Here is a 27,559-nt window from a genome sequence, read left to right as displayed (position 1 = left end):
AGTCAGTACGGGGGTGCGGAGTCACAAGGCTTTTTGGTGGAAATGATCCAAATCAAGGCTATGAGGATGAGTTAGAATGAGCCAAGTACAGTGGGTATGGGGTGGGGAGAAATCAAGTACTGGCCATGTGCAAAGTGCGAGAGCGGTTTCAGTGGGAACGGTGCCATGACAGATAGATGAGCTTGGACGCAGGGGATGTCCATAGCTCCTTCGTGAAGTTTGGCTGTAAAGGGGAGAAAGAGACTGTGGCCCTGGAGGGAGATATGGAGCCCAGGGAGGGCGTTTGTTTTTGGTTTTTGTTAAGATGGGAAGGAACCAGGAGAGTAGAAATGGGCTAGGACCCATAAGGGAAGAGAAGCCAGGGAACATGGCGCTGACATCATCAGTTTCCAAGTATGGCTGTCATTTTCTCAGTTAAAGAAGAGACAGAGCTGTCTGCTGGGCCTGAGGTGAGGCATGGATCAGAGATCTGAGGTGAGCAGGGGAGATGGGTCAGGACTGGAGGAGCCACCCTGGGCGTGTTCCAACATCTGCTCACACGCACACTGGGTTATGTACACACACACGTGGTGTTTACCAGCACAGGCCTGGTGCTCACACACATGCACACACACGTTCGCATCAGCCCAGCTTGCCTATACCTGTGCCCGTACCTGTTTGTACACACACACACACACACGCACACACACACATATCCACACACATCCACACAGTGGTCTGTCCCCTTCTCCACCCCGCCCTTTGGGCAGCATGGCTGAGTTCTTCATCACTGTTTATTGAAACCTCCTGTCCCTGAAGGCTGATTTGGAGGACGGGGTGGGGGCCTGGAAGGGGAAGCTCTCTTTTCCTGGGTGCCCAGGCCTGAGCCAGGGGGCCCAGGAGCCCTCAGAGTGAGAGGGCTGGGACAGTGGGGAAGGGCTGGGGAGAAGAACGGCAGGGTCTAGGCTGTAGGGAGGTTGAGGGCAGGGTGGGTGTGGGAAGGCCTGGAGAAGAACACTTGAACTGGCCAGGGCTGGGGCTCTGACGGTGGTAGGTAGGATTGGAGACCGCTTTCCCTGACTCTCAGAAAATTTTGTCTTTAGGACCCCAGGGTGTCTGAGGAGCCCAGAGGCAAGCAGGGCCTTGGCAGGGACCAGTCTCTGGAGGGCAGGGAAAGGGGTTCCATTGCCCTCAGTTGGGGACCAGGCCTCGGTCATGGGGCTGCAGAGGGATCCTCTGGGAGGCCTTTTCCGCTTCTGGATCCTGCTCTGGCTCCTTTGCCTGCTGGAACCTGGGGATAGTGAGGACTTAGGCAAAGCCCAGGGCCCAGCCCTGCTTTCCCAAGGAGGAGCACTGGTGGGGGCCAGAGGCAGGGGCTGACCAGTTGTCCATGTCTTCGAGGGTCTCTGGCAAGTGCCGATTGAGGGTCTCAGGCAGGAGGAGAGCGGCACTGCCTCCTAGGAGGGCCATGCCCCCGTAGATGACATTGGGGATGAAGGGCTGCACCTCGGCCAGGATCTTCACCACTGGGGCCATCATGCTGCCCACGCGAGCCCACAGGTTGCTTAAGCCCAAACCTGTTTGCCTGGGAGGGTTCAGAGCAGGGATTGGCAGCCTGGATGTGGGGTTCTTGAAGGATGGCTCTGGTACCCCTGGGCAGGGGCAGGAGGAAGCCATAGCCCCACTGACCCTGGCTGGCTGGGCCCAGCCCCAACACCTACCGGATAACGGTGGGGTACAGCTCACTTGTATAGAGGAAGAGGCAGCTGAAGGAACTGGACAGGCACCCCTTCCCAAACACGGCAAGCACTGTCCTCAAGGTCTGCAGGTCTGCAGAGGGAAGAAAACGCACGGGCCTTGGAGCTTGGGAGCACTTGAGTGTTCTCATCACATAGCAAACTTTCCCAATCAATCTGCTCTGGACCAGGCCTTGCCCTATGCACCAGCCTAGATGATCCTTGTCACACAGCTCAGGAAGGGAGGAGGGCAGGCAAGTGATGGTACTGAAGTGCCAAGGACATCAGGTCAACTTTACCCCCATATTGAGTCTCTCAGGAGTGATTTCCGAAAAGTTTCAGTACTAGGAAAAGCTTGGCTTTGATAACTAGAGTTCTGTAACTGACCTTGTCTCCCTTTATGCTTTTGTTGCCAGGAAGCTCAGATCCAAACTTAGAGCTGAGTAATAGCTCCTCTGCTATTTCTAATGGTTTGCTTGCTTGTGTCCTGCTGTGTTTGTGTTTTTCCCTGGCTCTGATTCCTTATTCCCGTTTATATTTTGATGTATACGCTCTTGCCTTAAGATATCTTAAATTCCTTTAGAAAGAGGTAGGTGTGGCAACAAACAATCATCTATATAAAAGACAAGCGGCTTTTCCAGTGTTTTGATGGAGTAAGTTGTGGGGTCTTTCTTGAGCACTGGGCTCAGTTGTCTCCCCATCCCCACTTGTTCTCCACAGTGATGATACACAGACATGCCCAATCCCAAAACAATCCCGCCCACTGTCCAGACATCACCATACATTGCCCAGTCCAAGTCAGATCCGGAAAGGAGCTTCAATATCATCTAGCCCAACTGAGTTATTTTCTAGACCCAGAGACCTAGAGAGCCCGAGGACTGGCTCAAGATAACATGGTTAATTAGAGGCAGAGCCACAACCTGTGGCAGCCTGTGATGCCCATGGATAGGTTGGCCTGCGTGGTCCATTCACTTCCGAGGGCTCTCGGGTAGCCCAGCTTCTCACCTGAGGGCACAAAGGTGAGAACCAAGATGGACCCTCCTGCCAGGAGCAGAGAAGCAGCCTGAGTGATGCGCCTGCCCAGGTAGCTCATGGAGAGGATGGTGATAAACTTAGCTGGGACGTCGGCTCCCGCAAAGATGATTTGGAGAAGGTAGATGTTGACCCCAAAATCTTCCACACCCATGGCCAAACTGTAGTAGGCAAAACCGGTGGAAAACCTGAGAAGCAGAGAGGGACAGGTCAGCATCTCAGCCAGGCTGGGGCTTCTCCCCATACTGGCCACGGGGTCACCAGGATGATGTGGAGTTTCATTTTTTTTGTGCCGACTACAACCAATTGGTAAGGGCTCTGTGGGAAAGTGATTAGTCGGTTATGTCAGAGATGGGCCTGGATCTGGGGTGTGCTGGCACAGGGGCCGTACAGTGGACCCCAGAGTATAGCAGGACTGGAAGGAATCTTGGACACCAAACCAAAAAACCAAATCCGTTGCTATTGAGGCAGTTCTGACTCATGGCGACTCCGTGTGTTACAGAGTGGAACTGCTCCACAGGGTTTTCTTTGCTGTAATCTTTACGGAAGCAGATCACAGGCCTTTCTTCCATGGAGCCTCTGGGTAGGTTTGAATCGCCAACCTTTAGGTTAGTAGTTGAGCGCAAACTGTTTGTGGTAAATGATCTCTCTTTATTTGGTTGTGTAGGAGTTGCCCGATGAGGAGCTTAATGTCTGTGTGGGGGAGGTGAAATTAAGCTGTTTGCATGGGCCAGATGCCTCCTCTCCCCCTCTTAGAATTTTGGATTTCTTTTGAAGGGTTCCTGGACCACAAATTAGATCCTATTCATAGGGGGATGGCCAGGATGAAGAAGGACCTCAGCATCAGGTCACAAAAGAGGACAGAAGAGAAGACTCAAGAGAAACACAGTTTCCATTTTCAAGTCTGAAGCCCTGAGGGCAGCCTTGCTCTTGTAGGGTCCCAAAGGGCAGAGCTGGACCAGTGTGGGCAGTGACAGAGAGGCTCAGCATCCAGAAACAACCACGGCTGGGATGTGAACCGGTGAAGGGGTTTGGAGCTTTTGCCCTGTGGGTGGGGTGGGCATGACTCCAGAGAGAAGCAGACCCTGGTAGCTGGGTCTGGGTGTGGGGCAGGGATGTAGACGATTTGGGGACTGGGGTTGGGCTGGGTGGCCCACGGGCAGAGGTACTTGACTCCACTTGCAGATGCCCTTGGCCATACTCTCAGGTGAGCCTGCCGGAGGACTTCTTCATCACCCTTGCCTTGGTGGAGGTGCTGGGGTATAGGAAGGGAGAGGTGGTGGGTTACCAGGCCAGGGAAAGACAAATCAACAGGAGGCGCAAGGTGGACGTCCGGATCAGATCAACTACGCTGTACTTGACCTTGGCCAAGGCGATCTCCTTCTGCAGGTTGAGTTTGAGCTCCTTGGGGAAGAAGAGGAGAGGGTGACATTAGTGACCAGCTGGTGTGCAGGAAGCAGAAGAGCAGGAGGTGCAGGCCTGGGACCCCCAGAAGTGCTTACTTAGGGGGTCAGACATGATGCAGGCTTGGGAGAAAATGGTAGCAAGCAGAGGAGACTGCCCAAGAGCAGAGCTCAGGGATCCCAACCTCTAGACCACAATCCCTCATGGCCCCTACCTCCAAGGTGAGCTTTTCTCCCTCCTCCTTCTTGCCATTGAAGGCAGCGACCCATCGTAGTATCTTCAGGGCCTTTGAGGACTTTCCGGACAGAACCATCCAGCGTACAGACTCTGCTATCCACCTGAGGGCCCAGAATCAAGTTGCAATGCTTCCCCCACCCCAGAACCCCCTTTGAGAGGCTGGGAGAGCATCAACAGCCAAAGGCAAGGGGTCAGAGGCCCAGAAATCCGAACTGCCTTACTGCAGATTTCATGGAATTTAAACTTGGCCAAAATTTGCACCTGGGCTGCCTGCAGCCAGCACAAATTCCAGCATTCTCTTCTTCCCTTTCCAGAGAGCTCTCCCTCTGCTCCCTACATGAGTCACTTGTTATCTTTGGATATCTTCCTTAGCCCTAGGAGCCCCGGGCCCTAGGCCAAAGCAGGTGGGGCCTGGGGAGGGGATGGCATGTCCGAGGCTGGATGGCTGGAGGTTTCTGCACGTCGTCCACCTCCCTCAGCCTTCCTTGGGCTGTGACCCAGCCTCTCTGTTGAAGAAGGGGCAGGGCTGTGGTCCCGGGGCAGCTTGGGAAAGGGGCCTGGGGCTAAGGTGAGGGCTGTGGCCCAGGGAATGGGTTTGAGGACCCTTCATTCTCCCTGCAAAGGACAAACTCTGCTGGGGAGGGGGCAGGGAGCACAGCACAGGGTGTGTCAAGCTGTCTTGGGATTCGCTAGGGTGCAGCCGCCCCATCCCCTCCTTCCCATGGGCTCTTCTGTAGGGGTTGCTCCCCCTGAGCAGTCCCCAAGGGTCGCTAGGCAAACACGAATGAAAGAGGTGGAGGTGTGGGGAGAAAGGAATGGTATTGGAGAGGTTTGGGCCAAAGTGGGGTCAGCTCCAACCCTCCCTCCCCCCCAGCCCCGTAGGCACCCAGGACCTGGCTCCAGGCAGGCCCCTGGGAGAGTGGATGTTGGTTACCTGGCCTCAGACCACTGCCCTCAGCTGCTTGTGGTAACTTCCTGGGCCTATTGCTACCCAACCTCCTAGCCTTGTGGTCTCTGTTTCTGCCTTGACAGTCTTCTGAGCTGCTGTCAGTAAAAATATCAGTGACTCTGTCCCAAACCGACACCCAGGGTCTGGACTCCCTGCTCTTCCCCTGAGAATAATTGCAGCAGTAGTTTCCAACTAGTGAGTTCCTTATGTGCCAGGCACACAAAGCTCTGGTAACTGGCATTATTACCTCCATTTTACCTCTAAAAATCTCAAGGCTCAAAGTGCCTAAGACTTGCCTGAAGCCACACAGTGAAGGGGCCTGAGGTCTTGCCAATACAGCTGATCCCCAGCCTGTATTTTCACTCTGGGCTCTCTGACTGTTCCTTCTCTGCTCCCCCCTGGGCTGTGGACATTTTCCCCCTCCGCCAGCTCTCTGACTCCACACTGGGCCCTCTGCACATCTCTCTTCCTCGCTTATCCTCAGATTGCCCGTTCCCTCTAAGACCTTCTGTTCTTATTCCCTGGATGGCGCAAATGGTTGAGTGCTTCACTACTAGCTAAAAGGTTGGCTGTTCCAACCCACCCAGACGTGCCTAGGAAGACAGGCCTGGTGATCTGCTTCTGGAAGGATACAGTCTTGAAAACCCTATGGGGATCACGATATCACCTGCTTGTGTGTGTGGACTGAATGAAATCAAGTGTTTAGTGGAGTGCCAGGCCCACAGTAAGTCCTCAGTACTGATAGCTGCAGTTCTACTCTGCACACATGAGGTCACCACGAGTTGGAATTGACTCTATGACAACTAACAACAATATCTAAGAGCTTCTATTCTCATTTCCAAGCCGAGGTCCCACCACAGTTCTGCTCCTTCTTGTGTAAACTTTGGGACTTGTTCACTTCTCTGAGTCTCAGTTTTCTTATCTATAAAATGGGGATAATAATGGCCCCTTCACACAGAGATGTCACGAGGATCTGAGACAATGTAGTTGATGAACAGGGCCTTGCGCATATGCAGTAAGTGCTCAAAAAAGGCTGCGCTAAGACTTCATTTCTTTCCCTTAGCTCGTCTGTGATTTCCTGTCTTTTGGCTTCGATTACATTCTACTCATCTCCTCTCCTCCACGTGTGCTCAGGTTTGACACGTGGATAACGGAATTCACCTTCTACCTCCAGCGAGCTCTCTGCCCCTTCTGGTACCTCAGTTCTCCCAGGTCCCCAGGCTGGGTTGCCTCTTGGGACTTTCTTTCCTTCCCACTTCAAATTTAGAAGTTGCCAAATTCTGTGAGTTCTTCCTTCAAATGTCTTTCAGGCTTGTCCCCAGGCTCCTCCTGCTTGCCTAGTCACCTCTCTTCTGTTTCTCGCCCTAGCCCCGCATCTTGGGTCTACCCCACTTGGATCTGTCCTTCTAGACTATTACTTCACAGATGAAATTTTGGTCAGGCCTCTCAACACCACCGCAGGCACTTCATGGCTTCCCATCTCCCACCGCATGAAGCCGTGTCCTTCCCAGCTTTCTGAGCTCCATCCTGTCCATCTCAACGTACTTCCCTTCTTCAGCTTCAGGCAGCCCCTCAGTGACCCCTGGGTACCTGCTCCCACGTGCTGCCTGCCTTTGATTCCGCAAGTCCTCCTCCCTGGAATGCCCTTCCCTGACCCTAGGGCAAGGGTGCCTAGGGATAGACAGAGCTGGCCACCCTGGTGAGGCATGGGCTTCTGCTGTTTGGCCCCAGTGGGCCTAAGGAAGTGGGTAGAGAGGAGGAGGCCACATACCAGGACCACAGAAAGACGATGAAGAAGGGAAGAGACACTGTTAACTGTAGCCAGCGCCACTGGGGGATGACGTAGGCCAGGCCGGGAAGAATAAACTGGCCAGTGGTGTAGCAGTAGCCAACTGCCGTCGACAGGATGGCCCGTACCCGGGTGGGCACCCACTCGACATCTGCAGGGAGGAGCCCAAGGACCGGATTAGGATCCTGCTGGGCCCCAGGCATTTCCCTCCTGCTTCCCAATGGCTACACAACCTGACCTTCACCTTTAAGAGTTCATCATTCCCATTTTACAGATGCTGCTACTGAGGCTTAAGGAGGTAGGATTCCAAGCTAGATCTGGCTGACTCCCAAGCCCATGCACTTGACCACTGCCTCCCCAGTGGCAAGTGACTTCGCTTTGTTGTGCCTCAATTTCTTCATCTATAAAATGGGGATCATGGTATCACCTGCTCGTGTGTGTAGACTGAGTGAGATCAGGTGCTTAGAGTACCAGGCTCACCTCAGTATTGATAGCTGCTATTCATATGCTTAGAAGGAGTCCCCGTGTGGCACAAACAGTTAAGTGCTTGGCTACTAGCTGAAAGGTTTGTGGTTTGAACCCATTCAGATGCGCCTTGGAAGATGGGCCTAGAGATCTGCTTCTGAAAGGCCACAGCCATGAAAACTCTATGGAGCAGTTCTAGTCTGCACTCATGGGGTCACCATGAGTTGGAATGGACTCCATGGCAACTAACGCCACCAATGCATATGCTTGTTGTTATGTTCAGAGGAGGCTCTGAGGCGCTGAGAGGCCCAGCACCTTGACCAAAGTCTCAGGAAGCCTGTGGTTGGGCAAGGCCTAGAACCCCTGTCTCTCAGCTCCTGACTGGTGCTCCCTAATCCCCTCCTCTGCCCTCCATGCTGCTCACTCAGGATCACCGTGCTCAGGGAAATGCCTGACATGCTGGAGCCAGTCAGGAAGCGGAAGACCAAGTAGCTGAGGAAGGTGGGGCTGAAGGCTGTACAGCAGCCACTGGCCGCCAGCAGCAGGTAACTTCCGGACAGGATAGTCTTGCGGCCAAACCTGCAGCACCAAGGAGATGTAGGGGCAATGTTAGCCCCAGAGTGGCTGCCAAGGCGAGTGACTCTGCAGGTCCTGGGGCAAAGGGCTGTATGCCCCACCTCCCGAAGGGCCAGGAGGGGCGCATAGCTTCATCCCCAGACACAGCCTTGCTGGTAATTGCTATTTTTCAACAAGTTTGCAATTAGAGGTTTGAGTTAATGAGTGATCTCTCTGCCTCCACCCCCAGCTTGGCAGCCTGAGCAGGGGTCAAAGGAGCACCATCTCTAAGCAGTCTGTCGTTGAGTCTGAGATGCTGTCTCATATCATCCAGGTGGAGTTTTCCAGAAGGCAGTTGAATACACTGGTCTTGAGGCCAAAAGAGAGGTTGAGCTGGAGATATGGATTTGAAATATTCATCATAACATAGTAATTAAGCCACAGGAACAGGTGGAATTGCCTGGCGAGAGTGGATAAAGAGTGGAGGAGCTGCGAAGAGCCCTTCAGAAACTTGAGTGGATGGGCAGGGAAAAACAGCCCATGGGGAAAAAGAGCAGTGGCCAAGAGTTGGAGGGAAGCCAGGTGAAGGGAGAGGGCAGCTGTACCAATGGCTGCTAAGTGGTCAAGCCAGGTCAGGATAAGAAGTTCCATTGAATTCACTGGAAAAACTTATTGGTGGCTTTGGTGAGCAGAGTTCCAGTGGTGAAGTGGTGGGAGAAGCCAGAATGGGTGAATTGAGAAGCAAACGGGAGATGAGGACATGGTGATAGCAAGTGTAGCTACTCTTTCAAGAGATTGGCTTTGAAGGAAAGGGAGAAATAGAGCAAAAGTGGAAGGGAAAGCCAGGTTTTAAGATAGAGAGATTTGAGTACATGCCAGTGTTGGTGGGGAGGAGGCAAGTGAGAGTGAGAGAGACTGAAAATCATGGCAACCCCATGTGTTACAGAGTAGAACTGCTCCATGGTCACAACCTGATGCCAGAAAAGCCTGGGCTTCCCACTGGGCGTGGAGAGGATGGAAGATTTGAGGTATAAGGGCCTTGGGGGAGAGAGAAGGCTGTGGCCCGGAGAATGAATAGGACTTGCCCAAGGCCACCCAGAGAGGACCATGCCTCCAGCCTCCCCAGAGCTTTGCTTCTGAGGGCATTTGGGTGGAGCTGAGTAGGGCACAGTTATCTCCCTGGGTTGTACCTCCTCCTGTGATGCCCCACTGTCTCACCTGTCGGACAGGTTTCCAAGCACGATCCCGCCAATCAGCACACCCGCCATGAAGATAGACTGGGCCAACTCCTTCATTTTGTAGGAGTCACACACCAAGTCCCACTGCACAAGAGAAAGGTGGGGCCAGCCTGCTCAGTCCAAACCAACCGGCTCACCCCTGTCTCCCCATATGTTCACTCACTCTCCTGGCACCCTCCCTTGGCATCCCTAAGCCTGGCCTCCTGCTTCCCAAGAGCCATTTCCCCTTCAGCCCGGTAGGGGTTCCTGTGTCTGCCTGTGGCTCTCTGGGTCCTGGCCCTTGCTTGTAATGATAGCATCCCTCAAGCATGTGTGGCCTGTCTGTGGCTTATGAAACCACGTTCATGTTTGTCTTCAACCTCCTCCCTCAACAATGCCAAGCTTGCCTGTGTCCCTGAAACTTCCTCCTTGCCTCCTTTCCTCCCTTCATGTGTCCAAGGCTGGACACTCCACCTGCACCCTTGACCTCACTCTTTCTCCTCCACGGGGATGTTATTTTATTCTTGCCAACCCTGCCCCAAAGGTTCTGAGGTGGTGCAAATGGTTTGAGCTCAACTACTAACAAAAATAAGGTTTTTGCTGGCAATTTCTTTTCAGAAGTAGACCACCAGGCCCTTCTTCCTAGTCTATCTTAGTCTGGAAGCTCAGCTGAAACCTGTCCACCGTAGGTGACCCTGCTAGTATTTGAATGCTGGTGACATAGCTTCCAGCATCACAGCAACACTCAAGCCTCCATAGTATGATAAACAGACACAGCACTGGAAGTGCTCACTTATCTATGCCAAGAAATTTGGAAGATAACTACCTGACCAGTGGACTGGAAGAGATTCATATTTATGCCTTTTCCAAAGAAAGGTGATTCAACAGAATGCAGAAATTTTTGAAAAGTATCATTAATATCACATGCCATTAAAATTTTGCTGAAGATCATTCAAAAGTGGTTACAGCAGGACATCGAAAGGAAACTTCCAGAAATTCAAGAATGATTTAGAAGAGGATGTGGAATGAGGGATATCATTGCTGCTGTCAGATGGATTCTGACTGAAAGCTGAAAATACCAGAAAGATGTTTACCTGTGTTTTATTGACTATGCAAAGGCATTCGACTGTGTGGGTCATAACGAATTATGGATAGCATTGGGAAGAATAGAAATTCCAAAACACTTAATCGTGCTCATGAGGAACCTGTACATAGATCAAAAGGCAGTCGTTCAAATACAACAAGAGGATACTGAGTGGTTTAAAGTAAGGAAAGGTGTACACGAGGGTTGTATTCTTTTACCATACTTATTCAACCTGTATGCTGAGCAAATAATCCAAGAATCTGGACTATATGAAGAAGAATGCAGCCTTAGGACTGGAAGAAGACTCATTAACAACCTGCATTATGCAGATGACACAACCTTGCTTGTTGAAAGTGAAGAGGACTTGAAACACTTATTGATGAAGATCAAAGACCATAGCCTTCAGTATGGATTACACCCCAACATAAAGAAAACAAAAATTCTCACAACTGAACTAATAAGCAACATCATGAGAAAAGGAGAAAAGATTGAAGTTGTCAAGGATTTCATTTTACTTGGATCCACAATCAACAGCCATGGAAGCAACAGTAAAGAAATCAAACGATTAGGGTGAGAACAATTGGGAGTATGTAGCAAGGTGTATATAAGTTTTTGTGTCAGAGACTGACTTGATTTGTAAACTTTCACTTAAAGCACAATTAAAAAAAAAAAAGAACAAAAAGTTGGCAAGGTTATAGAGAAATTGGAACCCTCACGTTGGTGGAAATGTAAAATAGTGCAGCCACTATGGAAAACAATTTGGCAGTTGTGCAAAAGTTACACATAAATTTTCCCTATGACCCAGCAATTCCACTCCTAGTTATATACCTAAGAGAATTGAAAACATATGCTCACATAAAAACTTCTATGTGCATGTTAATAGCAGCATCGTTCACAATAGCCCCAAAGTAGAAACAATTCAAATATTCATCAACTGATGAAAGGATAAACCAAAGTGGTATAGTGCTATGAATTAAATTGCGTCCTCTAAAAAGACACGTTGAAGTCCTAACCCCTGTACCTGTGAATGTGACCTTGTTTGGCGAACTACGGTCTTTGAAGATATTATCCATTAAGCCATACCGAAGTCAGGTGGATCCTAGCCCTTATCCTTTCTGAGCACTGTCTCATAAAAGGGAAGAACAGACATGGAGGGAAATCACACACAGGGGGAAGACAGCACGTGAGGATCCACCTACAAGCCAAAGAACACCAAGAAACGCCTGGGGCTACCAGAAGCTGACAGAGACAAGGAAGGATCTACCCCTAGAGCCAACAGACAGAGAACGTAGCTCTGCCAGTGTCCTGAATTTGGACTTCCAGCCTTCACAACTGTGAGAAAATAAATTTCTATTCTTTAAAGACAAAAAAAAAAAAAAAAGAAATCAAATGGCCCCAGACCCTCTGTTAGCCCATTCCCGAAGCCAACTCTTCAGACAGGGATTGGACTAGACTATAAGACAGGAAATGATGCTGGTGAGAAGTGAGCTTCTTGGTTCAGGTAGAAACATGAGACTATGTGGGCAGCTCCTGTTTGGAGGCGAGATGAGAAGGCAGAGGGGGACAGGAGCTGGTTGAATGGACACGGGGAATACAGGGTGGAGAGGAGGAGTGTGCTGTCATATTAGGGGGAGAGCAGCTAGGGTTACATAGAAAGGTGTGTATAAGTTTTTGTATGAGAGACTGACTTGAATTGTAAACTTTCACTTAAAACAATAAATAAAAAAGAAAAAAAAAAGAAATCAAATGACACATTGCATTGGGCAAATCTGCTGGAAAAGACCTCTTTACAGTGTTAAGAAGCAAGGATGTCACCTTGAAGACTAAGATGCCCCTGACCCAAGCCTTGGTGCTTTCAATTGCCTCATAAGCATGTGAAAGCTGGACAATGAATAAGGAAGACCAAAGAAGAATTGACACCTTTGAATTATGGCATTGGCGAAGAATATTTAATACACCACCGACTACCAAAAGAATGAACACATCTGTCTTGGAAGCACAGCCAGAGTGCTCCTTAGAAGCAAGGATGGTGAGACTACATGTCACACATACTTTGGACACGTTATCAGGAGGGGTCAGTCCCTGGAGAAGGACATCATGCTTGGTAAAGCAGGGGGTTAGTAAAAAAGAAGAAGACCCTCAACGAGATTGATTGACACAGTGGCTGCAACAATAAGCTCAAGCATAACAACGATGTGAGGATAGCACAGGACTGGGTCATTATGAGTCAGACCTGACTCCAAGGCACCTGACCACAACACTAACCTAAATGTTGGTGACTTGAGTTCACCCAGCAGCTCCGTGGAAGAAAGCCCTGGGGATCTGCTTCCGTTAAGATTACAGCCAAGAAGACCCTACAGAGCAGTTTTACTGTGTAACACATGAGGTTGCCATGATTTTCAGTCTGTCACTCTCTCTTGCCTTCCCCTGCTCTCCCCCTACGCCCCAGCATTGGCATGTAATCAAATCTATCTTAAAATCTGGATTTCCCTTCCACTTTTGCTCAATTTCTCTCTTCCTTCCAAACCCAATCTCTTGAAAGAGTAGCTATGCTTGCTATCACCATGTCCTCATCTCCCATTTGCTTCTCAATTCACCCATTCTGGCTTCTCCCACCACTTCACCACTGGAACTCTGCTCACCAGTGAATTCAATGGAACCTTCATATCCCAACCTGGCTTGACCACTCAGCAGCCATTGGTGCAGCTGCCCTTTCCCTCTACCTGGTTTCCCCCCAACTCTTGGCCACTGCTCTTTTTCCCCATGGGCTGTTTCTCTCTGTCCATCCACTCAAGTTTCTGAAGGGCTCTTCCCAGCTCCTCCACTCTTTATCCACTCTCGCCAGGCAATTCCACCTGTTCCTGTGGCTTAATTACTATGTTATGATGACTATTTCAAATCCATATCTCCAGCCCAACCTCTCTTTTGGCCTCAAGACCAGTATATTCAACTACCTTCTGGAAAACTCCACCTCGATGATATCAAATGGCATGTCAGGCTTAACGGGACTTATCTCTCCACTTCCCACGAGGTCCCGTCTCTGTGATTGGCAATTCTCTCCGACTCCTCCCTCTTTCTCCCGCTCCAGGTTCACCTAACCCTCCAGTTTTTAACTTTTTCATATTTCTCTTTAATCTGGGCTCTTGTCTCTATTTCTGCTACTACTGCCTCAGTGAAGACCCCATCATTTTGCATTTGAATCAACACTAACAGCCTATATTCACTGAGGCCTTGCTATGTACCAAGGCCTCTGGGTGGTGCAAACGGTTTGTGTTTGTCTACTAACCTAAAGGTTGGCAGTTTGAACCCACCCAGCGGTGCTATGAAAGACAAGTCTGTTTTCTGCTTCTGTTAAGAAAATCCTATGGAGCATTTCTATTCCGTAACACATGGGGTTGCCATGAGTCAGAATTGACTCTATAGTGACAGATTTTTCCCCCATTTTTACTACGTACCAGGCACTGTTCTAAGCTCTTTCCATGCCTTAACTTCTTTAATCTTCACAGCAACCCTATGATGTAAGTGCTGCTATCATCCTCATTTTACAGATGAGGAAACTGTGGCCCCAAAAGGATCACTGCAACAACCTTCTGACTGGTATCTCAGCCTTCAGTCTCATCCTCTTCTGTCCATTTTTTCATGACAACATAAATAGCTTCCTAAAACACCCCTTGAATCAAGTTCCTTTCTTCTCTAAAGCCCTCACTGGCTTCCTCTTGTCCTTTGGATAACGATAAAACTCTGTTAATGCATGCTCTGGCCCCTGTCTACCTGTCTGGCCTAATCTCCTGCTAATCCTTAACAAACACCCTTGGCTCCAACCACCCTGAATTACTTGTGTAATGAAGTGGAGAATTTGATTCACTAGAAATGCCTCACAAGAATGTTTGGGAGAAAAACAGTGGGGAAGAACCACATATCCCTGGGAACTCTTGCCACTTTCCTCTGCTGGACGTGAGAGAGGATGGGGATGGATGAAAACTCCAGGTCCTTCAGTGGTTTCAGAGTGGTCCAGCATGGCCAGCAAGCCTGGTGGCCCCTTCTGGTTGGAATGGGAGCCTGCATGCTGCGTGTAGGGGACAGGGGGAGAGAACAGGGCAAAGGAGGGGTGGGAGGGATGAAGAGGAGAATGCCAGTGGATGTCTGGAGGAGACTTCTGGTACTTTGTGGTATGCAGTATGAAGTTCCCCTTAAGAAAATCTAAAGTAAAGACCCCTTGTCCACCTAAATTCATTTGCCCCCTTCTTCTACAGTAATAACACATCTCCCAGGTGACCCTGTAGCTGGGTGGGGCCATGTGGTTCCTGACAATGCCATGCGAGTGGTGGAAGAGATGTACTTCCCCTACTTCTACCTCATTTTTTAAAGAGGGAATCCCTGGCCTGGACCTACATGTTTTCTGTCTTCCTGTTGGCTGGAATGGTGACAGCTAGAGCAACTCTGGAAGCCATGTGTTGAAGGTGGCAGATCTTTGGGGCAGATGTCAGCTTGGGTCCCCAAATGACCCTGTAGAGCAGAGCCTACCACCAGCCTGAAATGCTCACCTTGGAGCTGTTACATGAAATATTCTATATTCTTTAAGCCACTGAATTATTGTTGGCTCTTTTGTTATGTCAGCCTATCCTATCCTAATACATCCCACAAGAAGCTACAAACGGAAATTTGATTATTATCTCAACCTCCACAGATACTTAGTGCCTTAAGAAACCAGAGTCTGTCTGGATCATGACAGGGTCAACGCCTGACCCGGTTGGATTGTTTAAGGCTGATGCTCTGCTCCACAATTTGAAACTAGATCCACTGGGTCTTGGCTTATACCATGGGATCATGTAGGCTTTGGAATAAGTGCCACGAACCAGTTTCTGCCAGAAGATTGAGTAATTTACAGGAATGGCATTCCTGGAATGGCTTTTGAGTCATGTTTAGAGTAAATGACTTGACACCCTGAAGAATAATCTAGTCATGCTATAGGTTTTCTTATCAGAGCTGAAGAAAGTTTGTAATTATGTAGGGTTTCAAACAAGCAGTGCAAACCAGTTTCTACTAGAAGACTGAGCAATTTACAGGAATATTATTCCTCAAACGGACTTTGAGTCAAGTTTAGAACTAGCCAAAACCCTTACAATAACTGGTTTACAGGGTCCTGCACCCATCATTACCCCTACTACTTCTCTGCTCTCCTCTGCTGTTACTCTCTATCTTGTACACTCCACTCTAGTTGCATCGGTCTCTTTGCTGTTCCTTAAACATGTCAGGCATGCTCCTACCTCAGAGTATTTGCACGTGCTATTCTCCGTGTCTGGAATGTTCTTCCTCCTAGATAGTCATTTAGCTTGTTCCTTCACCTCCTTCCTGTCTTTGCTCCAATGTTATCTTCTCAATGAGTTCTTCTTGACCACTTTATTTAAAATTGTTACCCCCAGTAGTTTCTATCCCTCTACTCTATTTTCTCTATAGCAATTATACCATCAGACATACTATTTATTTTGTTTATTTTATGTTTCTCTGCCAAGAATGTAAACTTGATGTGGGTAAGGCTTTTAGTCTGTTTTGTACATTACTGTACTTGCAGTGCCTAGAACAGTGCCTGTGGAATTCAATGAGTCAACATTCCACAGAAAAAACAGAAGAGCTTTAGAGGTTAGAGATGAGAGATAATAGGGTTCACACTCCAAATGCTTATGTGGGCTATTGCCCTGCCCCCTTGAATAAGTATGTATCAGGATGGACAGTATCTCGGCAGTATGTATTTTGAATATACAACCACACAACAGTGAGATGGAGAGAACTGTTCTGTTTTCATGATCGCTCTGGAAACACTTCTATGGTAAATTGTCTACTGTTGTTGTTGTGTGCTGTCGAGTCGATCCCAACTCATAGAGACCCTATAGGACAGAGTAGAGCTGTCCCATAGGGTTTCCAAGGAGTGACTGGTGGATTCGAACTGTCAGCCTTTTGGTTAGTAACCTGAGCTCTTAACCACTTTACCACTGGGGCTCCTGGAGGATGGTAAAATGAAGTTTTGAGGCTCAGAAGAAGAAGTGGTTTGTGGTTAAATATTTAAAAAAATCTTGGACTTCTATTCATTCTAAGTTGTTCCAGAGATTTCATGGTTAATGACGCTCACAGAGTTGATGAGAAAAGTGTGGCCCTGGCTGTTCTTTAGATCAACATAAGCTAGTGGGGCTAGATCTAGTGATCCTGGTATGTTTGATGCACCAGTCAGCTTGATAGATGGTGATGTAAAGGACACTGGGAGTCAGAGAAGAGCATGGCAATGAGGAACCAGGTGCAATGAGAATGGGAGAGACTTTTAAAGGCATCCTAAAACTTTGGGAAGAGGGAAAGACATTTAGAGAGAATTTTGGCATACTTTCTGTGTAGTTAGCAGAACCCCCAAGAAAAAGTCCAATTTCTAAGCCCCCTCTCCTCTCCTCCTGATAAACACATTAAGGACAAACCTCGTGGTCTCTATACTTTGGTTGTTAAGAAAACCTATAGCATAAGACTAGATTATTCTTTAAGGTGTCAGGAGTCTGATTTGTGTTTCTTTAATGGTGATTTCTTGCCTAGACTGGGCCATGTAGGGCCCTAGGATTTAATCGGGTTACATTAGTGATTCTACAAATGTTGTTAGGTTCCGTCAAGTTGATTTTCAACTCATAGTGACCCCATGTGACAGAGTAGAACTGCCCCATAGAGTTTTCTAGGCTGTAATCTTTACGGGAGCAGATCACCAGGTCTTCCTCTCATGGATTTGAACCATCAGCTTTTGGTGATTCTACAAAAGCTTCATGTTATTCGTTCCTCTTTGGTTTTGCACTTGTCCTGATACCATTATTCTAGTAATGTTACCAGTCCTGCAAAGCTCATATCAAGGTCATCTTTTCTGAGTGCCAGGAACATCTTTTCTGGGTGTCTGGCACAAACAGGTAGTCAATAAATATTTGCAAAATGGCTAAATCACTGAGAAGCACTTCTAGACTCATAGTCTGGTTAAGGTGCCCCTCATTTCTCCTCTTACACCAGGCATCCTGTTCTTACCTCCAAGAGTGCACGTGACACAGCATTCTAGCTGCTTATTTACTTGTTTATCTCTCCCCTGTTCTGTAACCTCTGAGATGGGCAGAGACCATTTCGTTTGACTTTTTATCCCTAGCAGGTAGCCGAGTCATCCGTACACGGTAAATGTTAATGTTTGTTCAATGAATAATTAATGAGTGAACAGGGCTGCGTTATTATACCTATTTTACTGATGAGGTCAAGAGAAGAAAAGGTAACTTGCTGGTTGAAGGGAGCCAAACAGCCACCCAGCATCCTGGTGCTTCTATCTGGCTGTTGGTATGGCTTGGCTTTGGTTGACCTCTTCCATGTCAGACTCTTGGCAGCTCCACATAGAGTTCTTGCTCCTAGTATCCTAGTCTAATGTTCTTGGCCTCCTTTTTTATCTCTGGGAGTATTCACTGGTCCAGGGAAGGATGGGAGGCTTGCTATATGTCTTTATGCATAGGCTGAGACGCCAGGAAAGGGGTAGGAGAGAGGGAGAAGGGCTACTGTGTTCAGGAGCAAGCTTGGTAAATAATGCTATCATCAATTTATGAAGTGGGCACTGCTATTTCCCCATTTTACAGATGAAATACCTGAGGCTCAGAGGTTATTTAACTTGCCCAAGCATATTTTGGTCCATTTCAGGGCAGGGGCACAAACCCAGGTCTGCTGGCCCCAGCTGGTGCTCTTGACCATGTCTCCCTGATGCCTCATGGTGTGCTTGGCTCTGAGCCCTGAGCTGGCAGAGCGGGGGCTCAATATATGACGGCTCTTACTGTGAAGCAGGTAAGACAGCATAGCCCAGGATGGGCTGGGATCATGGTCAAGCGGGGCATACAAGGCTGGAGCCAAGAGGGCCAGTCAAAAATCAGGTCCAAATGGTGGGGGTGAGGACAGGCTCAGGAGCTGGAGCAGCAGCAAATCTGAGGCCAGGAGGCCCCTCAGATGGCAAGGCAGAAGGTGAGCCATAAAAGATCAGAGGAGCCATTCCTGATCAAGACCATGGTCAGTAGGATGGGGGCCCTGCTTTGTGCGTCTAGGGGCCTGACACTGCCAGTAGGACCCATACATGGTTTGTGTGTCCCAAACCAGGGACAAGGAAATAGCCTGCCCTAGGTCGGGGGCCTTTTGGAGCCAGGTCAGAATTTGGGAAGAACTGCTGCAGCCCCTGTGAACTCTTGGAACCTTGATGGGCTCTGGCACAAGGACCCAAGAGGACTGTTCAGGTATCTTGGGGAAAGTCAAAAGGACGTGAGTGTCCAGCTCTGCCACTTAGCAGCTGTGTGTTCCTGGGCAGGTTACTTAACTTCCCATCTGTAGTATGAAGGTAATACTAGCACCTACTTCTCAGGATTGTAAATGACATAAGGAATGAAAAGCACCCAGCACTACCCCTGGCAAACAGTCGGCGCTCATTGTTATTATTGTCACCTGTCATTGTAAGGCCTGTGCTTGCAGGGACTGCGATGTAATAGAGTCAAAGATTGTGGAATCAGGACTCCTACTCCCCTCACCACTTTTCCTGTAAAAGCTTGACCTCAGCATTATTGCTGGGAAGGCCACTCTGAGCCCAGTTTATTCCTCTGCAATCCGGGAACAGTCATGCCCAGGAACCTGAACCAAGTCAGTGCTCAGTGAGTTCCTGATCCTAGAGAGCCCACAGGATGGCCCCAAGCCCCTCATGTGCACATGATCAGGGGCTTCCTAGGTCAGGGCCGTCCCTGGGAGTCAGACTGGCCAGAGACGTGGTAAGGGCAGGACTCTCTCTCCATCTGGGGCTCTCTGCCCTTCACCCAGATGTCAGATTGGAAATGGTGGGAAGGGGGTGCAGGACAGGGTTGAGGGTGGGCAAGTCGGGACAAGAAGCAGGAGCTGGAGACGAGGAGGTGGACAAGTGGTCTGGGAGCTGGTCAGCCTGTGGACCTGGGGATTGGAATAGGGGAAGGACAGAGGTAGCTAGCCTGAAACTCAGCAGGGGAACCTGCCCAGGGCAGAGGCCTCTCTGGAGAGGACTCACGGGGCAGGCTCTTGGCTTCTCCAACAGCTGACCTAGAGCCTCCAGGGAGCCATGTGAGGGACGGGCTTCTTGTGGCCCTGGAGCAGGGACAGCAGGGAGGCTCAAGAGCCAGAGAAGAATCCCACGGGTCTGAGAGGGAAGGGCCTTGCTTATCTAAGACCAGGCCCAGGCCCCTGAGGGCCACAGGTGGGGGCTTCAGAACCCCCAGGCCCAGGTAGGTACCTATAGGGCTGGGGTTCATTGTGTGAGGCTGCGGGCTATGATTTCTCTCCAGGGAACCCAGGGCCCCGAATCCATGCCCCCTACACTTTCCAGATTTAAAAAAAAAAAAGGCCTTTGTTTCCTCTTAATGTCCTAGCAAAATTCCTTTTGAAGAATTCCAACCTTATCTCCGCTGACTGGAGAGAGAGGAATTTGCAGTCACCCCTGCCGAGAGAGCTTAGGGGATCAGGAGGAAGGAAATGGCCTTTCCCACCGCCCCCCTCAATCCCTCAGCCAACCCTGTGCTGGGCTCACTCAATACACACTACACCAGTGAAGGCCTCACACCGTCCCATTGCTAAGTTCCCTATCATCCCGTTCTACAGATAGAGGGACTGAGTCAGGAGAGGGGAGGTGACTAACCAGGTCACTGCTGTGGGATTTGAACACAGGCCCGTCTTGTTTCTAGGCCTGCGCTGTTTCCAGGTGGCCTAGGTGGGGGGCATGCAGTGAGGCAGAGTGAGGAGAAGCCTTGAGGCCTGTGTGAGCTGTGAAGAGCTGTGAGTATCCCCAGAAGGCCCCCTGCTCAATCTAGTTCTCGGGACATCCATAACAACAACAACAGCTAATGTTAAACTGAACGCTTTGTACTTGCCAGGCCCTGTGCTAAGTGCTCTCCTTTATTTCTCACGCTGCTTCTCTCATCCCATTTTACAGGTGATGAGGAAACTGAGGCTTCTGAGGGTTGCAACACCCCTATTAAATGGCAGAGTCAGGATGTGAACTCTGGCTTCTTGATCCTAGTTCAAGATCCCATGTTGTTGTCTAGGAGACGGCCCATTGCCTCAACTAACCAAGGTCACCTGGATCCAGCTGGTTGCCAAATGTCCCTACCTTCCTCATTACTTTGGATATGTCTTTGGAGATTACTTTGGCTGTAATCTTTTTTTTTTTTTTTTTTGGAGATGACTTTGGATGTGTCTTCAGGAGAGACCAATTGCTGGAGAAAGATAACATGCTTGGTAAAGTAAGGGGTCAGCGAAAAAGAGGGAGTCCCTCAATGAGATGGATTGACACAGCGGCTGCAACAGCGGGTTCAAACATAGCAACCATTGTGTGGATGGTGCAGGGCCGGGCAATGTTTCCTCCTGTTATACATAAGGTCACTATGAGCTGGAGCCGACTTGACGGCACCTAACAACAATAATCCAAATCTAGCCCATCCAGTCCCCTGCCTCTACATGAGAGGCCCACCCCTAGTCCAACCATTGCTCTGCCTCCACCGCACGGGGAACAAGAACCCACCCCACCCTATCCAAGCAGATGAGCACGGATTTGCCATGGTCTGGACCACAAACAGAAAGACCAGAGGGGCTACTCGTGCTGTGCTGCTATCACTAACCCTTCGATGGGCAGGCAGGGACCCTGCCTGTGGGCTGTCACAGCCGAGAGCCCTGGGGAGCCAGAGCCTGATGCAGACCTGACCCAGAGGAAGGGCACCGTACCTGGGGCCTGGTGGGACCTGTGTTTTGCTGGGAGGCAGAGTCATCCTGTCCCAGTGTGGTGACTGAGAAGTTGGCTAGCACAGATGTGAATTGATGCTTCAGTGGGTACAGGCTCTGTAACCTCTGCTCTTGGCCAGGCTCCCCGGAGCCAGTGGTGCACCCTGGAAAGGAAGCTGTTTGCCAGCAGTCAGCAATGTTTGCATCCCTCCAGCCAGGCTCTGAGGGGCGATGTCCTTCATTCAGCTTCCACTGAGCTCCCACTATGCCCCTAGCCCTGTGACTGCAGAGATGGGTGAAAAAGATGTCCCTGCCCTGGAGTGGCTACAACCTAGGGGGAGGCAGACCTGTGACCAAGCCAGCCCACCCAGCACGCTCCTTGGAGCTGCAGGGTGCAGAGTGAAGGAGGGGGTTATGCCATCTTAAGGAGTTTGGACTCTGAAGCCAGCTCCAAACTCCACCATTTACGAAATGTGCCCTGGGCTGGTGACTGATCCCTCGATTTCATCACCTGTAAGAAGGGGATGAGAAAGGTGCTAACCTCAGAAGGCTGTTATCGGGGTAAATGAGCTAATATGTGTAAAGTGCTTAGAATGGCCTGGCACTTGGTAAGCTCATAGTAAACATTAGTGAGGATTAGTGTGTACTTGCTCCTGGTAGGACCATTTCTTCTGCTAGGTGGTACGTTTTTGGAGGGCATGGATGGTGACTTGTGCTTCTCTCTGTCTGTCCAGGGACTAGATACACAGCAGATCACCCAATACATTTGGCAACTTCTTTACAGGTATTGAGGTATGTTCCGCTCTCTCCTTGTCCCTCAGCTCCACGTCCATTCAACCACAAAGTCCCATAGCTTCTGGATCCCTAACTTCACTGGTATCTGTTCCAACTGCCCCTTGCATCTGGCATCTCTATTCTGGATTCCTGGGGCAACTGGCTAACTGGTCTCCCTGCTGCTGGACTCACAACTCAATACCAGCCATTCTCCACCCTACAGTCAGAGTGACGGTCCTTAGAATGTGATCAGAATGTACCTTTCTTCTCTAAACACCATTCAATGACTCCCACTGCCCTGTGGACAGGGCTACATCTTTGCCTTAGTATTGTGGAGCCTCCAGCCCCAAGTTCTGCTGGCCTCCACACCTTCCAGCCTTCTCCTGCCACTTGCGGACCCCGACTGTTTTGTTCTCGTCAAGCTTCTGTGACTTTGAGTTTGACTCCATACAGACGGTTCCCTGCCCCTAGGGTGCTCTTGCCCACTTCCGCCTGTGGCTAGCTCTCCTCCTTCACTCTCAGTGCAGGCACCACTCACTCCAGTAAGCCTTCCTCGATGGACCCTCCAGGCTGGTTGGATGCTCCTGCTCTGGGCTCCTAAACTATTCTGAGTTTATAAAGGACATATCCACTCATTGCACAATGTTTCTCCCACGGACCACCTCCTCCGTACCAGGCAACGTCCTAGGAGCTGGGGTACAGGGGTGAGCAAACAAGTGCAAATCCCTGCCAACAGGTGCTTGCATGCCTCACCAAACTGCTGGTAATCCTTAAGGGGTGTGTCTGCCTCCCCATAAGAGGCGAGCTCCTAGACAGCAGGCAGGAATCTATGTCCTCAGTATTTTGCACGCATCAGTTCGATTTTAACTCATGGTGACCCCATGTGTTTCAGAGTAGAACTGCGCCCCATAGGGTTTTCATGGCTGTGACCATTTGGAAGTAGACTGCCAGGTCTTTCTTTCCAGGCACCTCTGGGTGGGTTTGAACCAGCAATCTTTTGGTTTGTAGCCAAGTGCTTAACCATTGGCACCACCCAGGGACTCCATTATGCATATAGATATCAATAAGTGCTGGAGCCTGGGTGCATTTCAGATACTGTGCTTGGTGCTGGAACAAAACACAAATCTGACAGGGAGAAAATATCATCTAGGGGATATGAGAGTCAGCAAATGTAATGGTTAGGAGCCAGGTACCTGTGTTCAAATCCTGAATCTGCAACTTACTAGCTGTGTGATCTCTGGCAAGTTACTTAACATCTCTGTGATTCAGTTTCCTCATCTGAAAATGGGATAGTAATAGTAAGTACCTTACTGTGTTGTCAGGAAGGTTAAAAGCATTAATATTTGTAAAGCACTTAGAACAGTGCCTGGCACATAGTAGGCATTTTATATACAAATGAGTATTTGTTAAAGAAAAGAATAACGGTATCTGGACCCTGCTCATAGATAACCCCGGATTCAAATCTCACCTCTGCCAGATGCCAGCCATGTGTAATCCTGGAAAAATCATGAACCCAGGCTGAGCCTCACACTCCTCATCTGAAAATGGCAGATAATGGTACTTCCCTTACAGGGACTACATCTCCCAGGATTCCAGGAGCCCACACATGCCACACACGTGCTCAGCACAGGACTGGCACCTGTAAGGGCTTTCTATCGAGGCAGAAGCAGGATCCTGCCCTCAAGGAGCTCACAGTCTCCAACGGGGAGAATCAAAACACCAGTCTCTACTCACTGCTGAGAAGCCACCCCCTCCATGAAGCCTTCCTGGAACGCCATGGCTACTCCCTCATTTGGGCTCCCATAAACATTTATCCCCCTGTACCTCGTATGGGCTTTACCTTTAAATTCCACCTCTGAAACTGACCGGCTGCTTGGCATTGGACAGTTACCTCCCTTCTCTGAGTCTTAGTTTTTTTGGTCTGTTAAAGGAAATAAAATCACCTTCAACAGAGGATGGTGATGGAATCAACCGAGACACTGTCTGCAAAATATCAAAACATACCGGACGCTGAGGTTGCTCCATAAATGCTAATCCCAATTTCCTCGTCTGCCTCCTATCAGGCTCTCTTTACTGGCCTGTCAGTTTACTGAAGAGTCGGATTCAACTCGGCAATTCCCAGAGGTGGCAGGTAAAAGAATGGGTGAATAAAGGAACAAATCATGGAATGAATGAATGGTAGGATGAACCTATGAGTGAATGCGGGGGTGGATGAGCCATTTTCTGCCCAGGAGTGTTTCAGCCCTCTACTTCATCCAGTCCCTCTTCCGCACATATCCCCACCTTGGAGACTTTGTGCAAAATGGAATTTTCTCTTTTCCCTCACTACCTGGTTAACCCTTGCCCCGATGGTGTGACGGTACCTCAGCTCCAGGGCCACTTCACTAGGGAGCTTCCTCTGATCCCGCCCCCGGCCCCCACATCCAGCCCCGGGGTAGGTCTTAGTCTAAGGTCTCAGCATGGAGTATCTCTTTGAAGCTGTGGTTTCACATTTCTTTGTGTGATCCTGCTATCGCTTGGTGTCACTCCTGCTAGAGTGTAGACACCATGGGAGCTGGGATGTTGCGTTTTCGTGTCCTCTGAGCTAAGCACCCTGCCTGTCACAGGATAGCCCTCCCATAGCTCTTTGTCACATAAATGCTTGGACTTTGAGTGTGGAGAAACCAAGTATCAGAGTTGGAACACATCTGCACCCCACACCCTCCACTTTGCCCTCAGGGATGCTAACTGGCCCAGTGCCCTGTCGTTCGATCCTAGGAAGACTAGGCCCCGCCTCCTCTCCTACCCATGTGTGGTGCAGGGCATGTGGGCGTGCTTGCGGTAGGCAAGGGGTGTTCTCAAGGCTGCAGGGTGCCATGTGGTGGGAGGGGGTGGCCTGGCCTACCTCTGACACAATGGAGTCCCTGGTGCTGATGTAGATCCAGCCATCCAGGCACGGCTCCGTGGCCCCCTGGGTGCCGTTGGGCAGGCTGGCGTTGGGTAGATGTATAAAACGGAGGCATTTCTCAGGCTTTCCATCTGGGCCCGTGGGGAGCACCCAGGGCCCTGCAGAGGCATTGGGGGGTGGCCGGCAGTGGTGGGCAGGGGTGGTGGCCGTGAAGATCTGCAGCAGAAAGTGATTGGCCATGCCCAGGACTGGGAGGCCGATCAGGGTCAGGTGTAGGAACTGGAAGGGGCCGAAGCCACCCACGCGGTCCAGGAGCTCTGGGAAGGTCATGGCGCCAGGCAAGACGAGCTAGAGCTGTGGGCAAGGTAGCAGGACAGGGTGAGGTCTGTGTGCATGTGGGGGTGATGTGTGGGTGTGTGCATGGGTGTGGATGTACAAGGGTATGCGTGTGAGCTCAAGAATGTGGAATAGTGTGTGTATAGATGTGTGAGGATGTGGGTGTGCAGGGTGTGTAGTCACAGACTCCTGTGGATACACAGGGTATATCCAACTGCACGTCTGGATGTGGGGTCACAGGTGTGGGCGTGTGTGCAGGTTTTTGTACACAGGGTCTCTACAAAAGCAAAACCAAAACTAGAAACCAAACCCATTGCTATTGAGTTGATCCAACTCATGGTGACCCCATGTGTTACAGAGTAGAACTGCTCCATGGGGTTCTCTTGGCTGTAATCTTTACGGAAGCAAATCGCCGGACCTTTCTTCAATGGCACAGCTGGGTAGGTTCAAACTGCCAACCTCTCAGCTAGTAAAAAAAAACCCAAAACCAAACCTGTTGCTATTGAGTTGGTTCCGACTCACAGCGACCCTATAGGCTAGTAATTGTGTGCAAATGGCTTGTACCACCTAGGGCCCAGGGTATTTACTGGTAAGTGTATATTTAGGTTGGAGTATGAGGGCACAGCTGTGTGAGTTTATGTGTGTGTGTGTGTCAACTTGTGGGTGTGAGCATGTGTGTGCTCAGCTGGGCTGATCACACATGCTTCGTGTATGGGGCAGTGCATACCACATAGGCAGGGACCAAGTTGCCCACCCTCAATGTTGGCTACACAGGACCGGATGGCAGGGGTGGGTGAAGAGGTCCCTGACTGTGCCCCAGGAAGACAGACACGCAAGATCAGCAGAGCTAAGGTTGACAGCTGGGACAGGTTCTGTAGGCTCTCTGGGAAAGGCCTCCTGGCTTTTGGCTGTTCCTTGGGGCTGGGCCCACTAGGCTGGGGCAGCCAAAAGGGCTCTAGCACATCCCCAGAGGGCATGAAGGTCTTGGCCAGCTGCATTAAAGAGGCAGGACCTGACCTTGGGGGCTTCCTGAGGGGTTCCTAGGGGCCTGGGCTGGGGGCCTCCATCCTCCTCACCTGGCTGGGCCTGGCTCCGGCAGGGCTGGTGGGCAATGGAGTTGAGGCCCCTGCTCTGTCTCCGTCCGGCAGCTGCTGTAGTTGGGTAGCTCAGGTCTGACAAGCTGTGTTTGTTCCTCCCCCAGGGGGGCTTATATAAGGCATAAGCTGCTCCCTGGGCTAATGTTTGACTTTCTTCCGAGGATTAGCAGCACTGGAAGGGAGGGTGCTGTGGACCCACCAAGCCCAGGACTCCTCAAAGGGCTGCCTCAGCAAAGGCAGCGTCAGGGGCTGAGCTTAGCAGGGCTGCTAGCTGGACAGACTGATGGTCTGGGAAGGGTTCCGGCCCAAGCCCTGAGGCCCAGAGCTCTGGGATGACGTTCTGAGAATATTGGCTGAGAATGGCCAATGGAAGAGGTGCTACCCCTGGTGGACAGACAACATTCTCCATGGCACCACCTCCCTCTGCCTGGTGCCTCCTGGAAACTTGCATCTCAGGCAAAAAATGTCACTATACCTGTCCTCTAGGGCTCAGGGCTGTCACCCCTACCCCTGTCTGGTGTCTGACCAGGTGAACACGCCCTTCCACCCCCCATCTCAATGGGCAGGCTCCCCTTCTCATTTGGTGCATCCCCCTGGAGACAAACTGCAATCCCTACTGCTTTGCTTTTTTTCTCTGAATATTAGTTCAATTATATAATAATTTGTGTTTGTTGCATAAAATTTAGGAAATACAGACAAGCCAAACCAAACCAAAGCAAACGTCCAGTCTCCCCCGAGAGCCAGCCCTGTCAAAGTTCTGATGTATGTTCTTCCAGCCCTTTCTTCATCAGACTATGGTCTAAGCCACAGAACACAGAGAGGCTAAGTAACTTGCCCATGGTCCCCAGCAAGTGAGTGGGCAGTGTGACTCCAAGCCCACTTCTGTCCCTTGAAGCCAAGATTTTCTATGCTTTTTTTATGGGGCACTATGTTATACTACCTCTCCCTCAGCAAGGTCACCTAGCCTGGCCTTCAGCATCATTCTTGCCCCTTCCTAACTCTCTGGTTCTACTTTCAAGGACCTTTAGGAGTTGTCCCATCCCACCTACTAGGGGGACTCCCCTTCTTGGTTGGGGAGGGGCTTCCCACTCTCCTCCCTTGCAACCTCCAGCCCCCAGGGCTCAAGATGGGATCTTCCCTCTGCAATCTCTTTTAGCTCTTCCCTGCCTCTCCCAGAGCAGGGTCAGCTGGTCAACCGGGGTCCTGCCCCTCCCCTCTGCTTCCCACCTGTGTCCAGCAGTAATTGATGTT

General features: G+C 50.2%; 1 protein-coding gene across 1 annotated transcript; it reads right to left on the bottom strand.

Moving 5' to 3' along the window:
• Nucleotides 1-1,170: 1,170 nt before the first annotated feature.
• On the bottom strand, nt 1,171-27,276 carry SLC22A8 (solute carrier family 22 member 8). Its single transcript, XM_064287896.1, has 11 exons — nt 26,288-27,276; nt 24,873-25,229; nt 9,365-9,468; nt 8,016-8,170; nt 7,109-7,277; nt 4,366-4,489; nt 4,036-4,151; nt 2,721-2,935; nt 1,701-1,809; nt 1,361-1,564; nt 1,171-1,270 (listed from the first exon to the last, which is right to left on the bottom strand). Exons 2-11 carry the CDS (start codon nt 25,203-25,205, stop codon nt 1,171-1,173), a joined length of 1,629 nt encoding a protein of 542 aa, XP_064143966.1. The 5' UTR covers nt 25,206-25,229; nt 26,288-27,276.
• Between the last annotated feature and the right edge of the window lie 283 nt (nt 27,277-27,559).

The sequence above is a fragment of the Loxodonta africana genome, chromosome 7 (genome assembly GCF_030014295.1).
Source record: "Loxodonta africana isolate mLoxAfr1 chromosome 7, mLoxAfr1.hap2, whole genome shotgun sequence".
Classification (NCBI taxonomy): Eukaryota; Metazoa; Chordata; class Mammalia; order Proboscidea; family Elephantidae; genus Loxodonta; species Loxodonta africana.
Note: the sequence above shows the minus strand (reverse complement) of the source record. Positions and strands in the feature narration are given on the sequence as shown.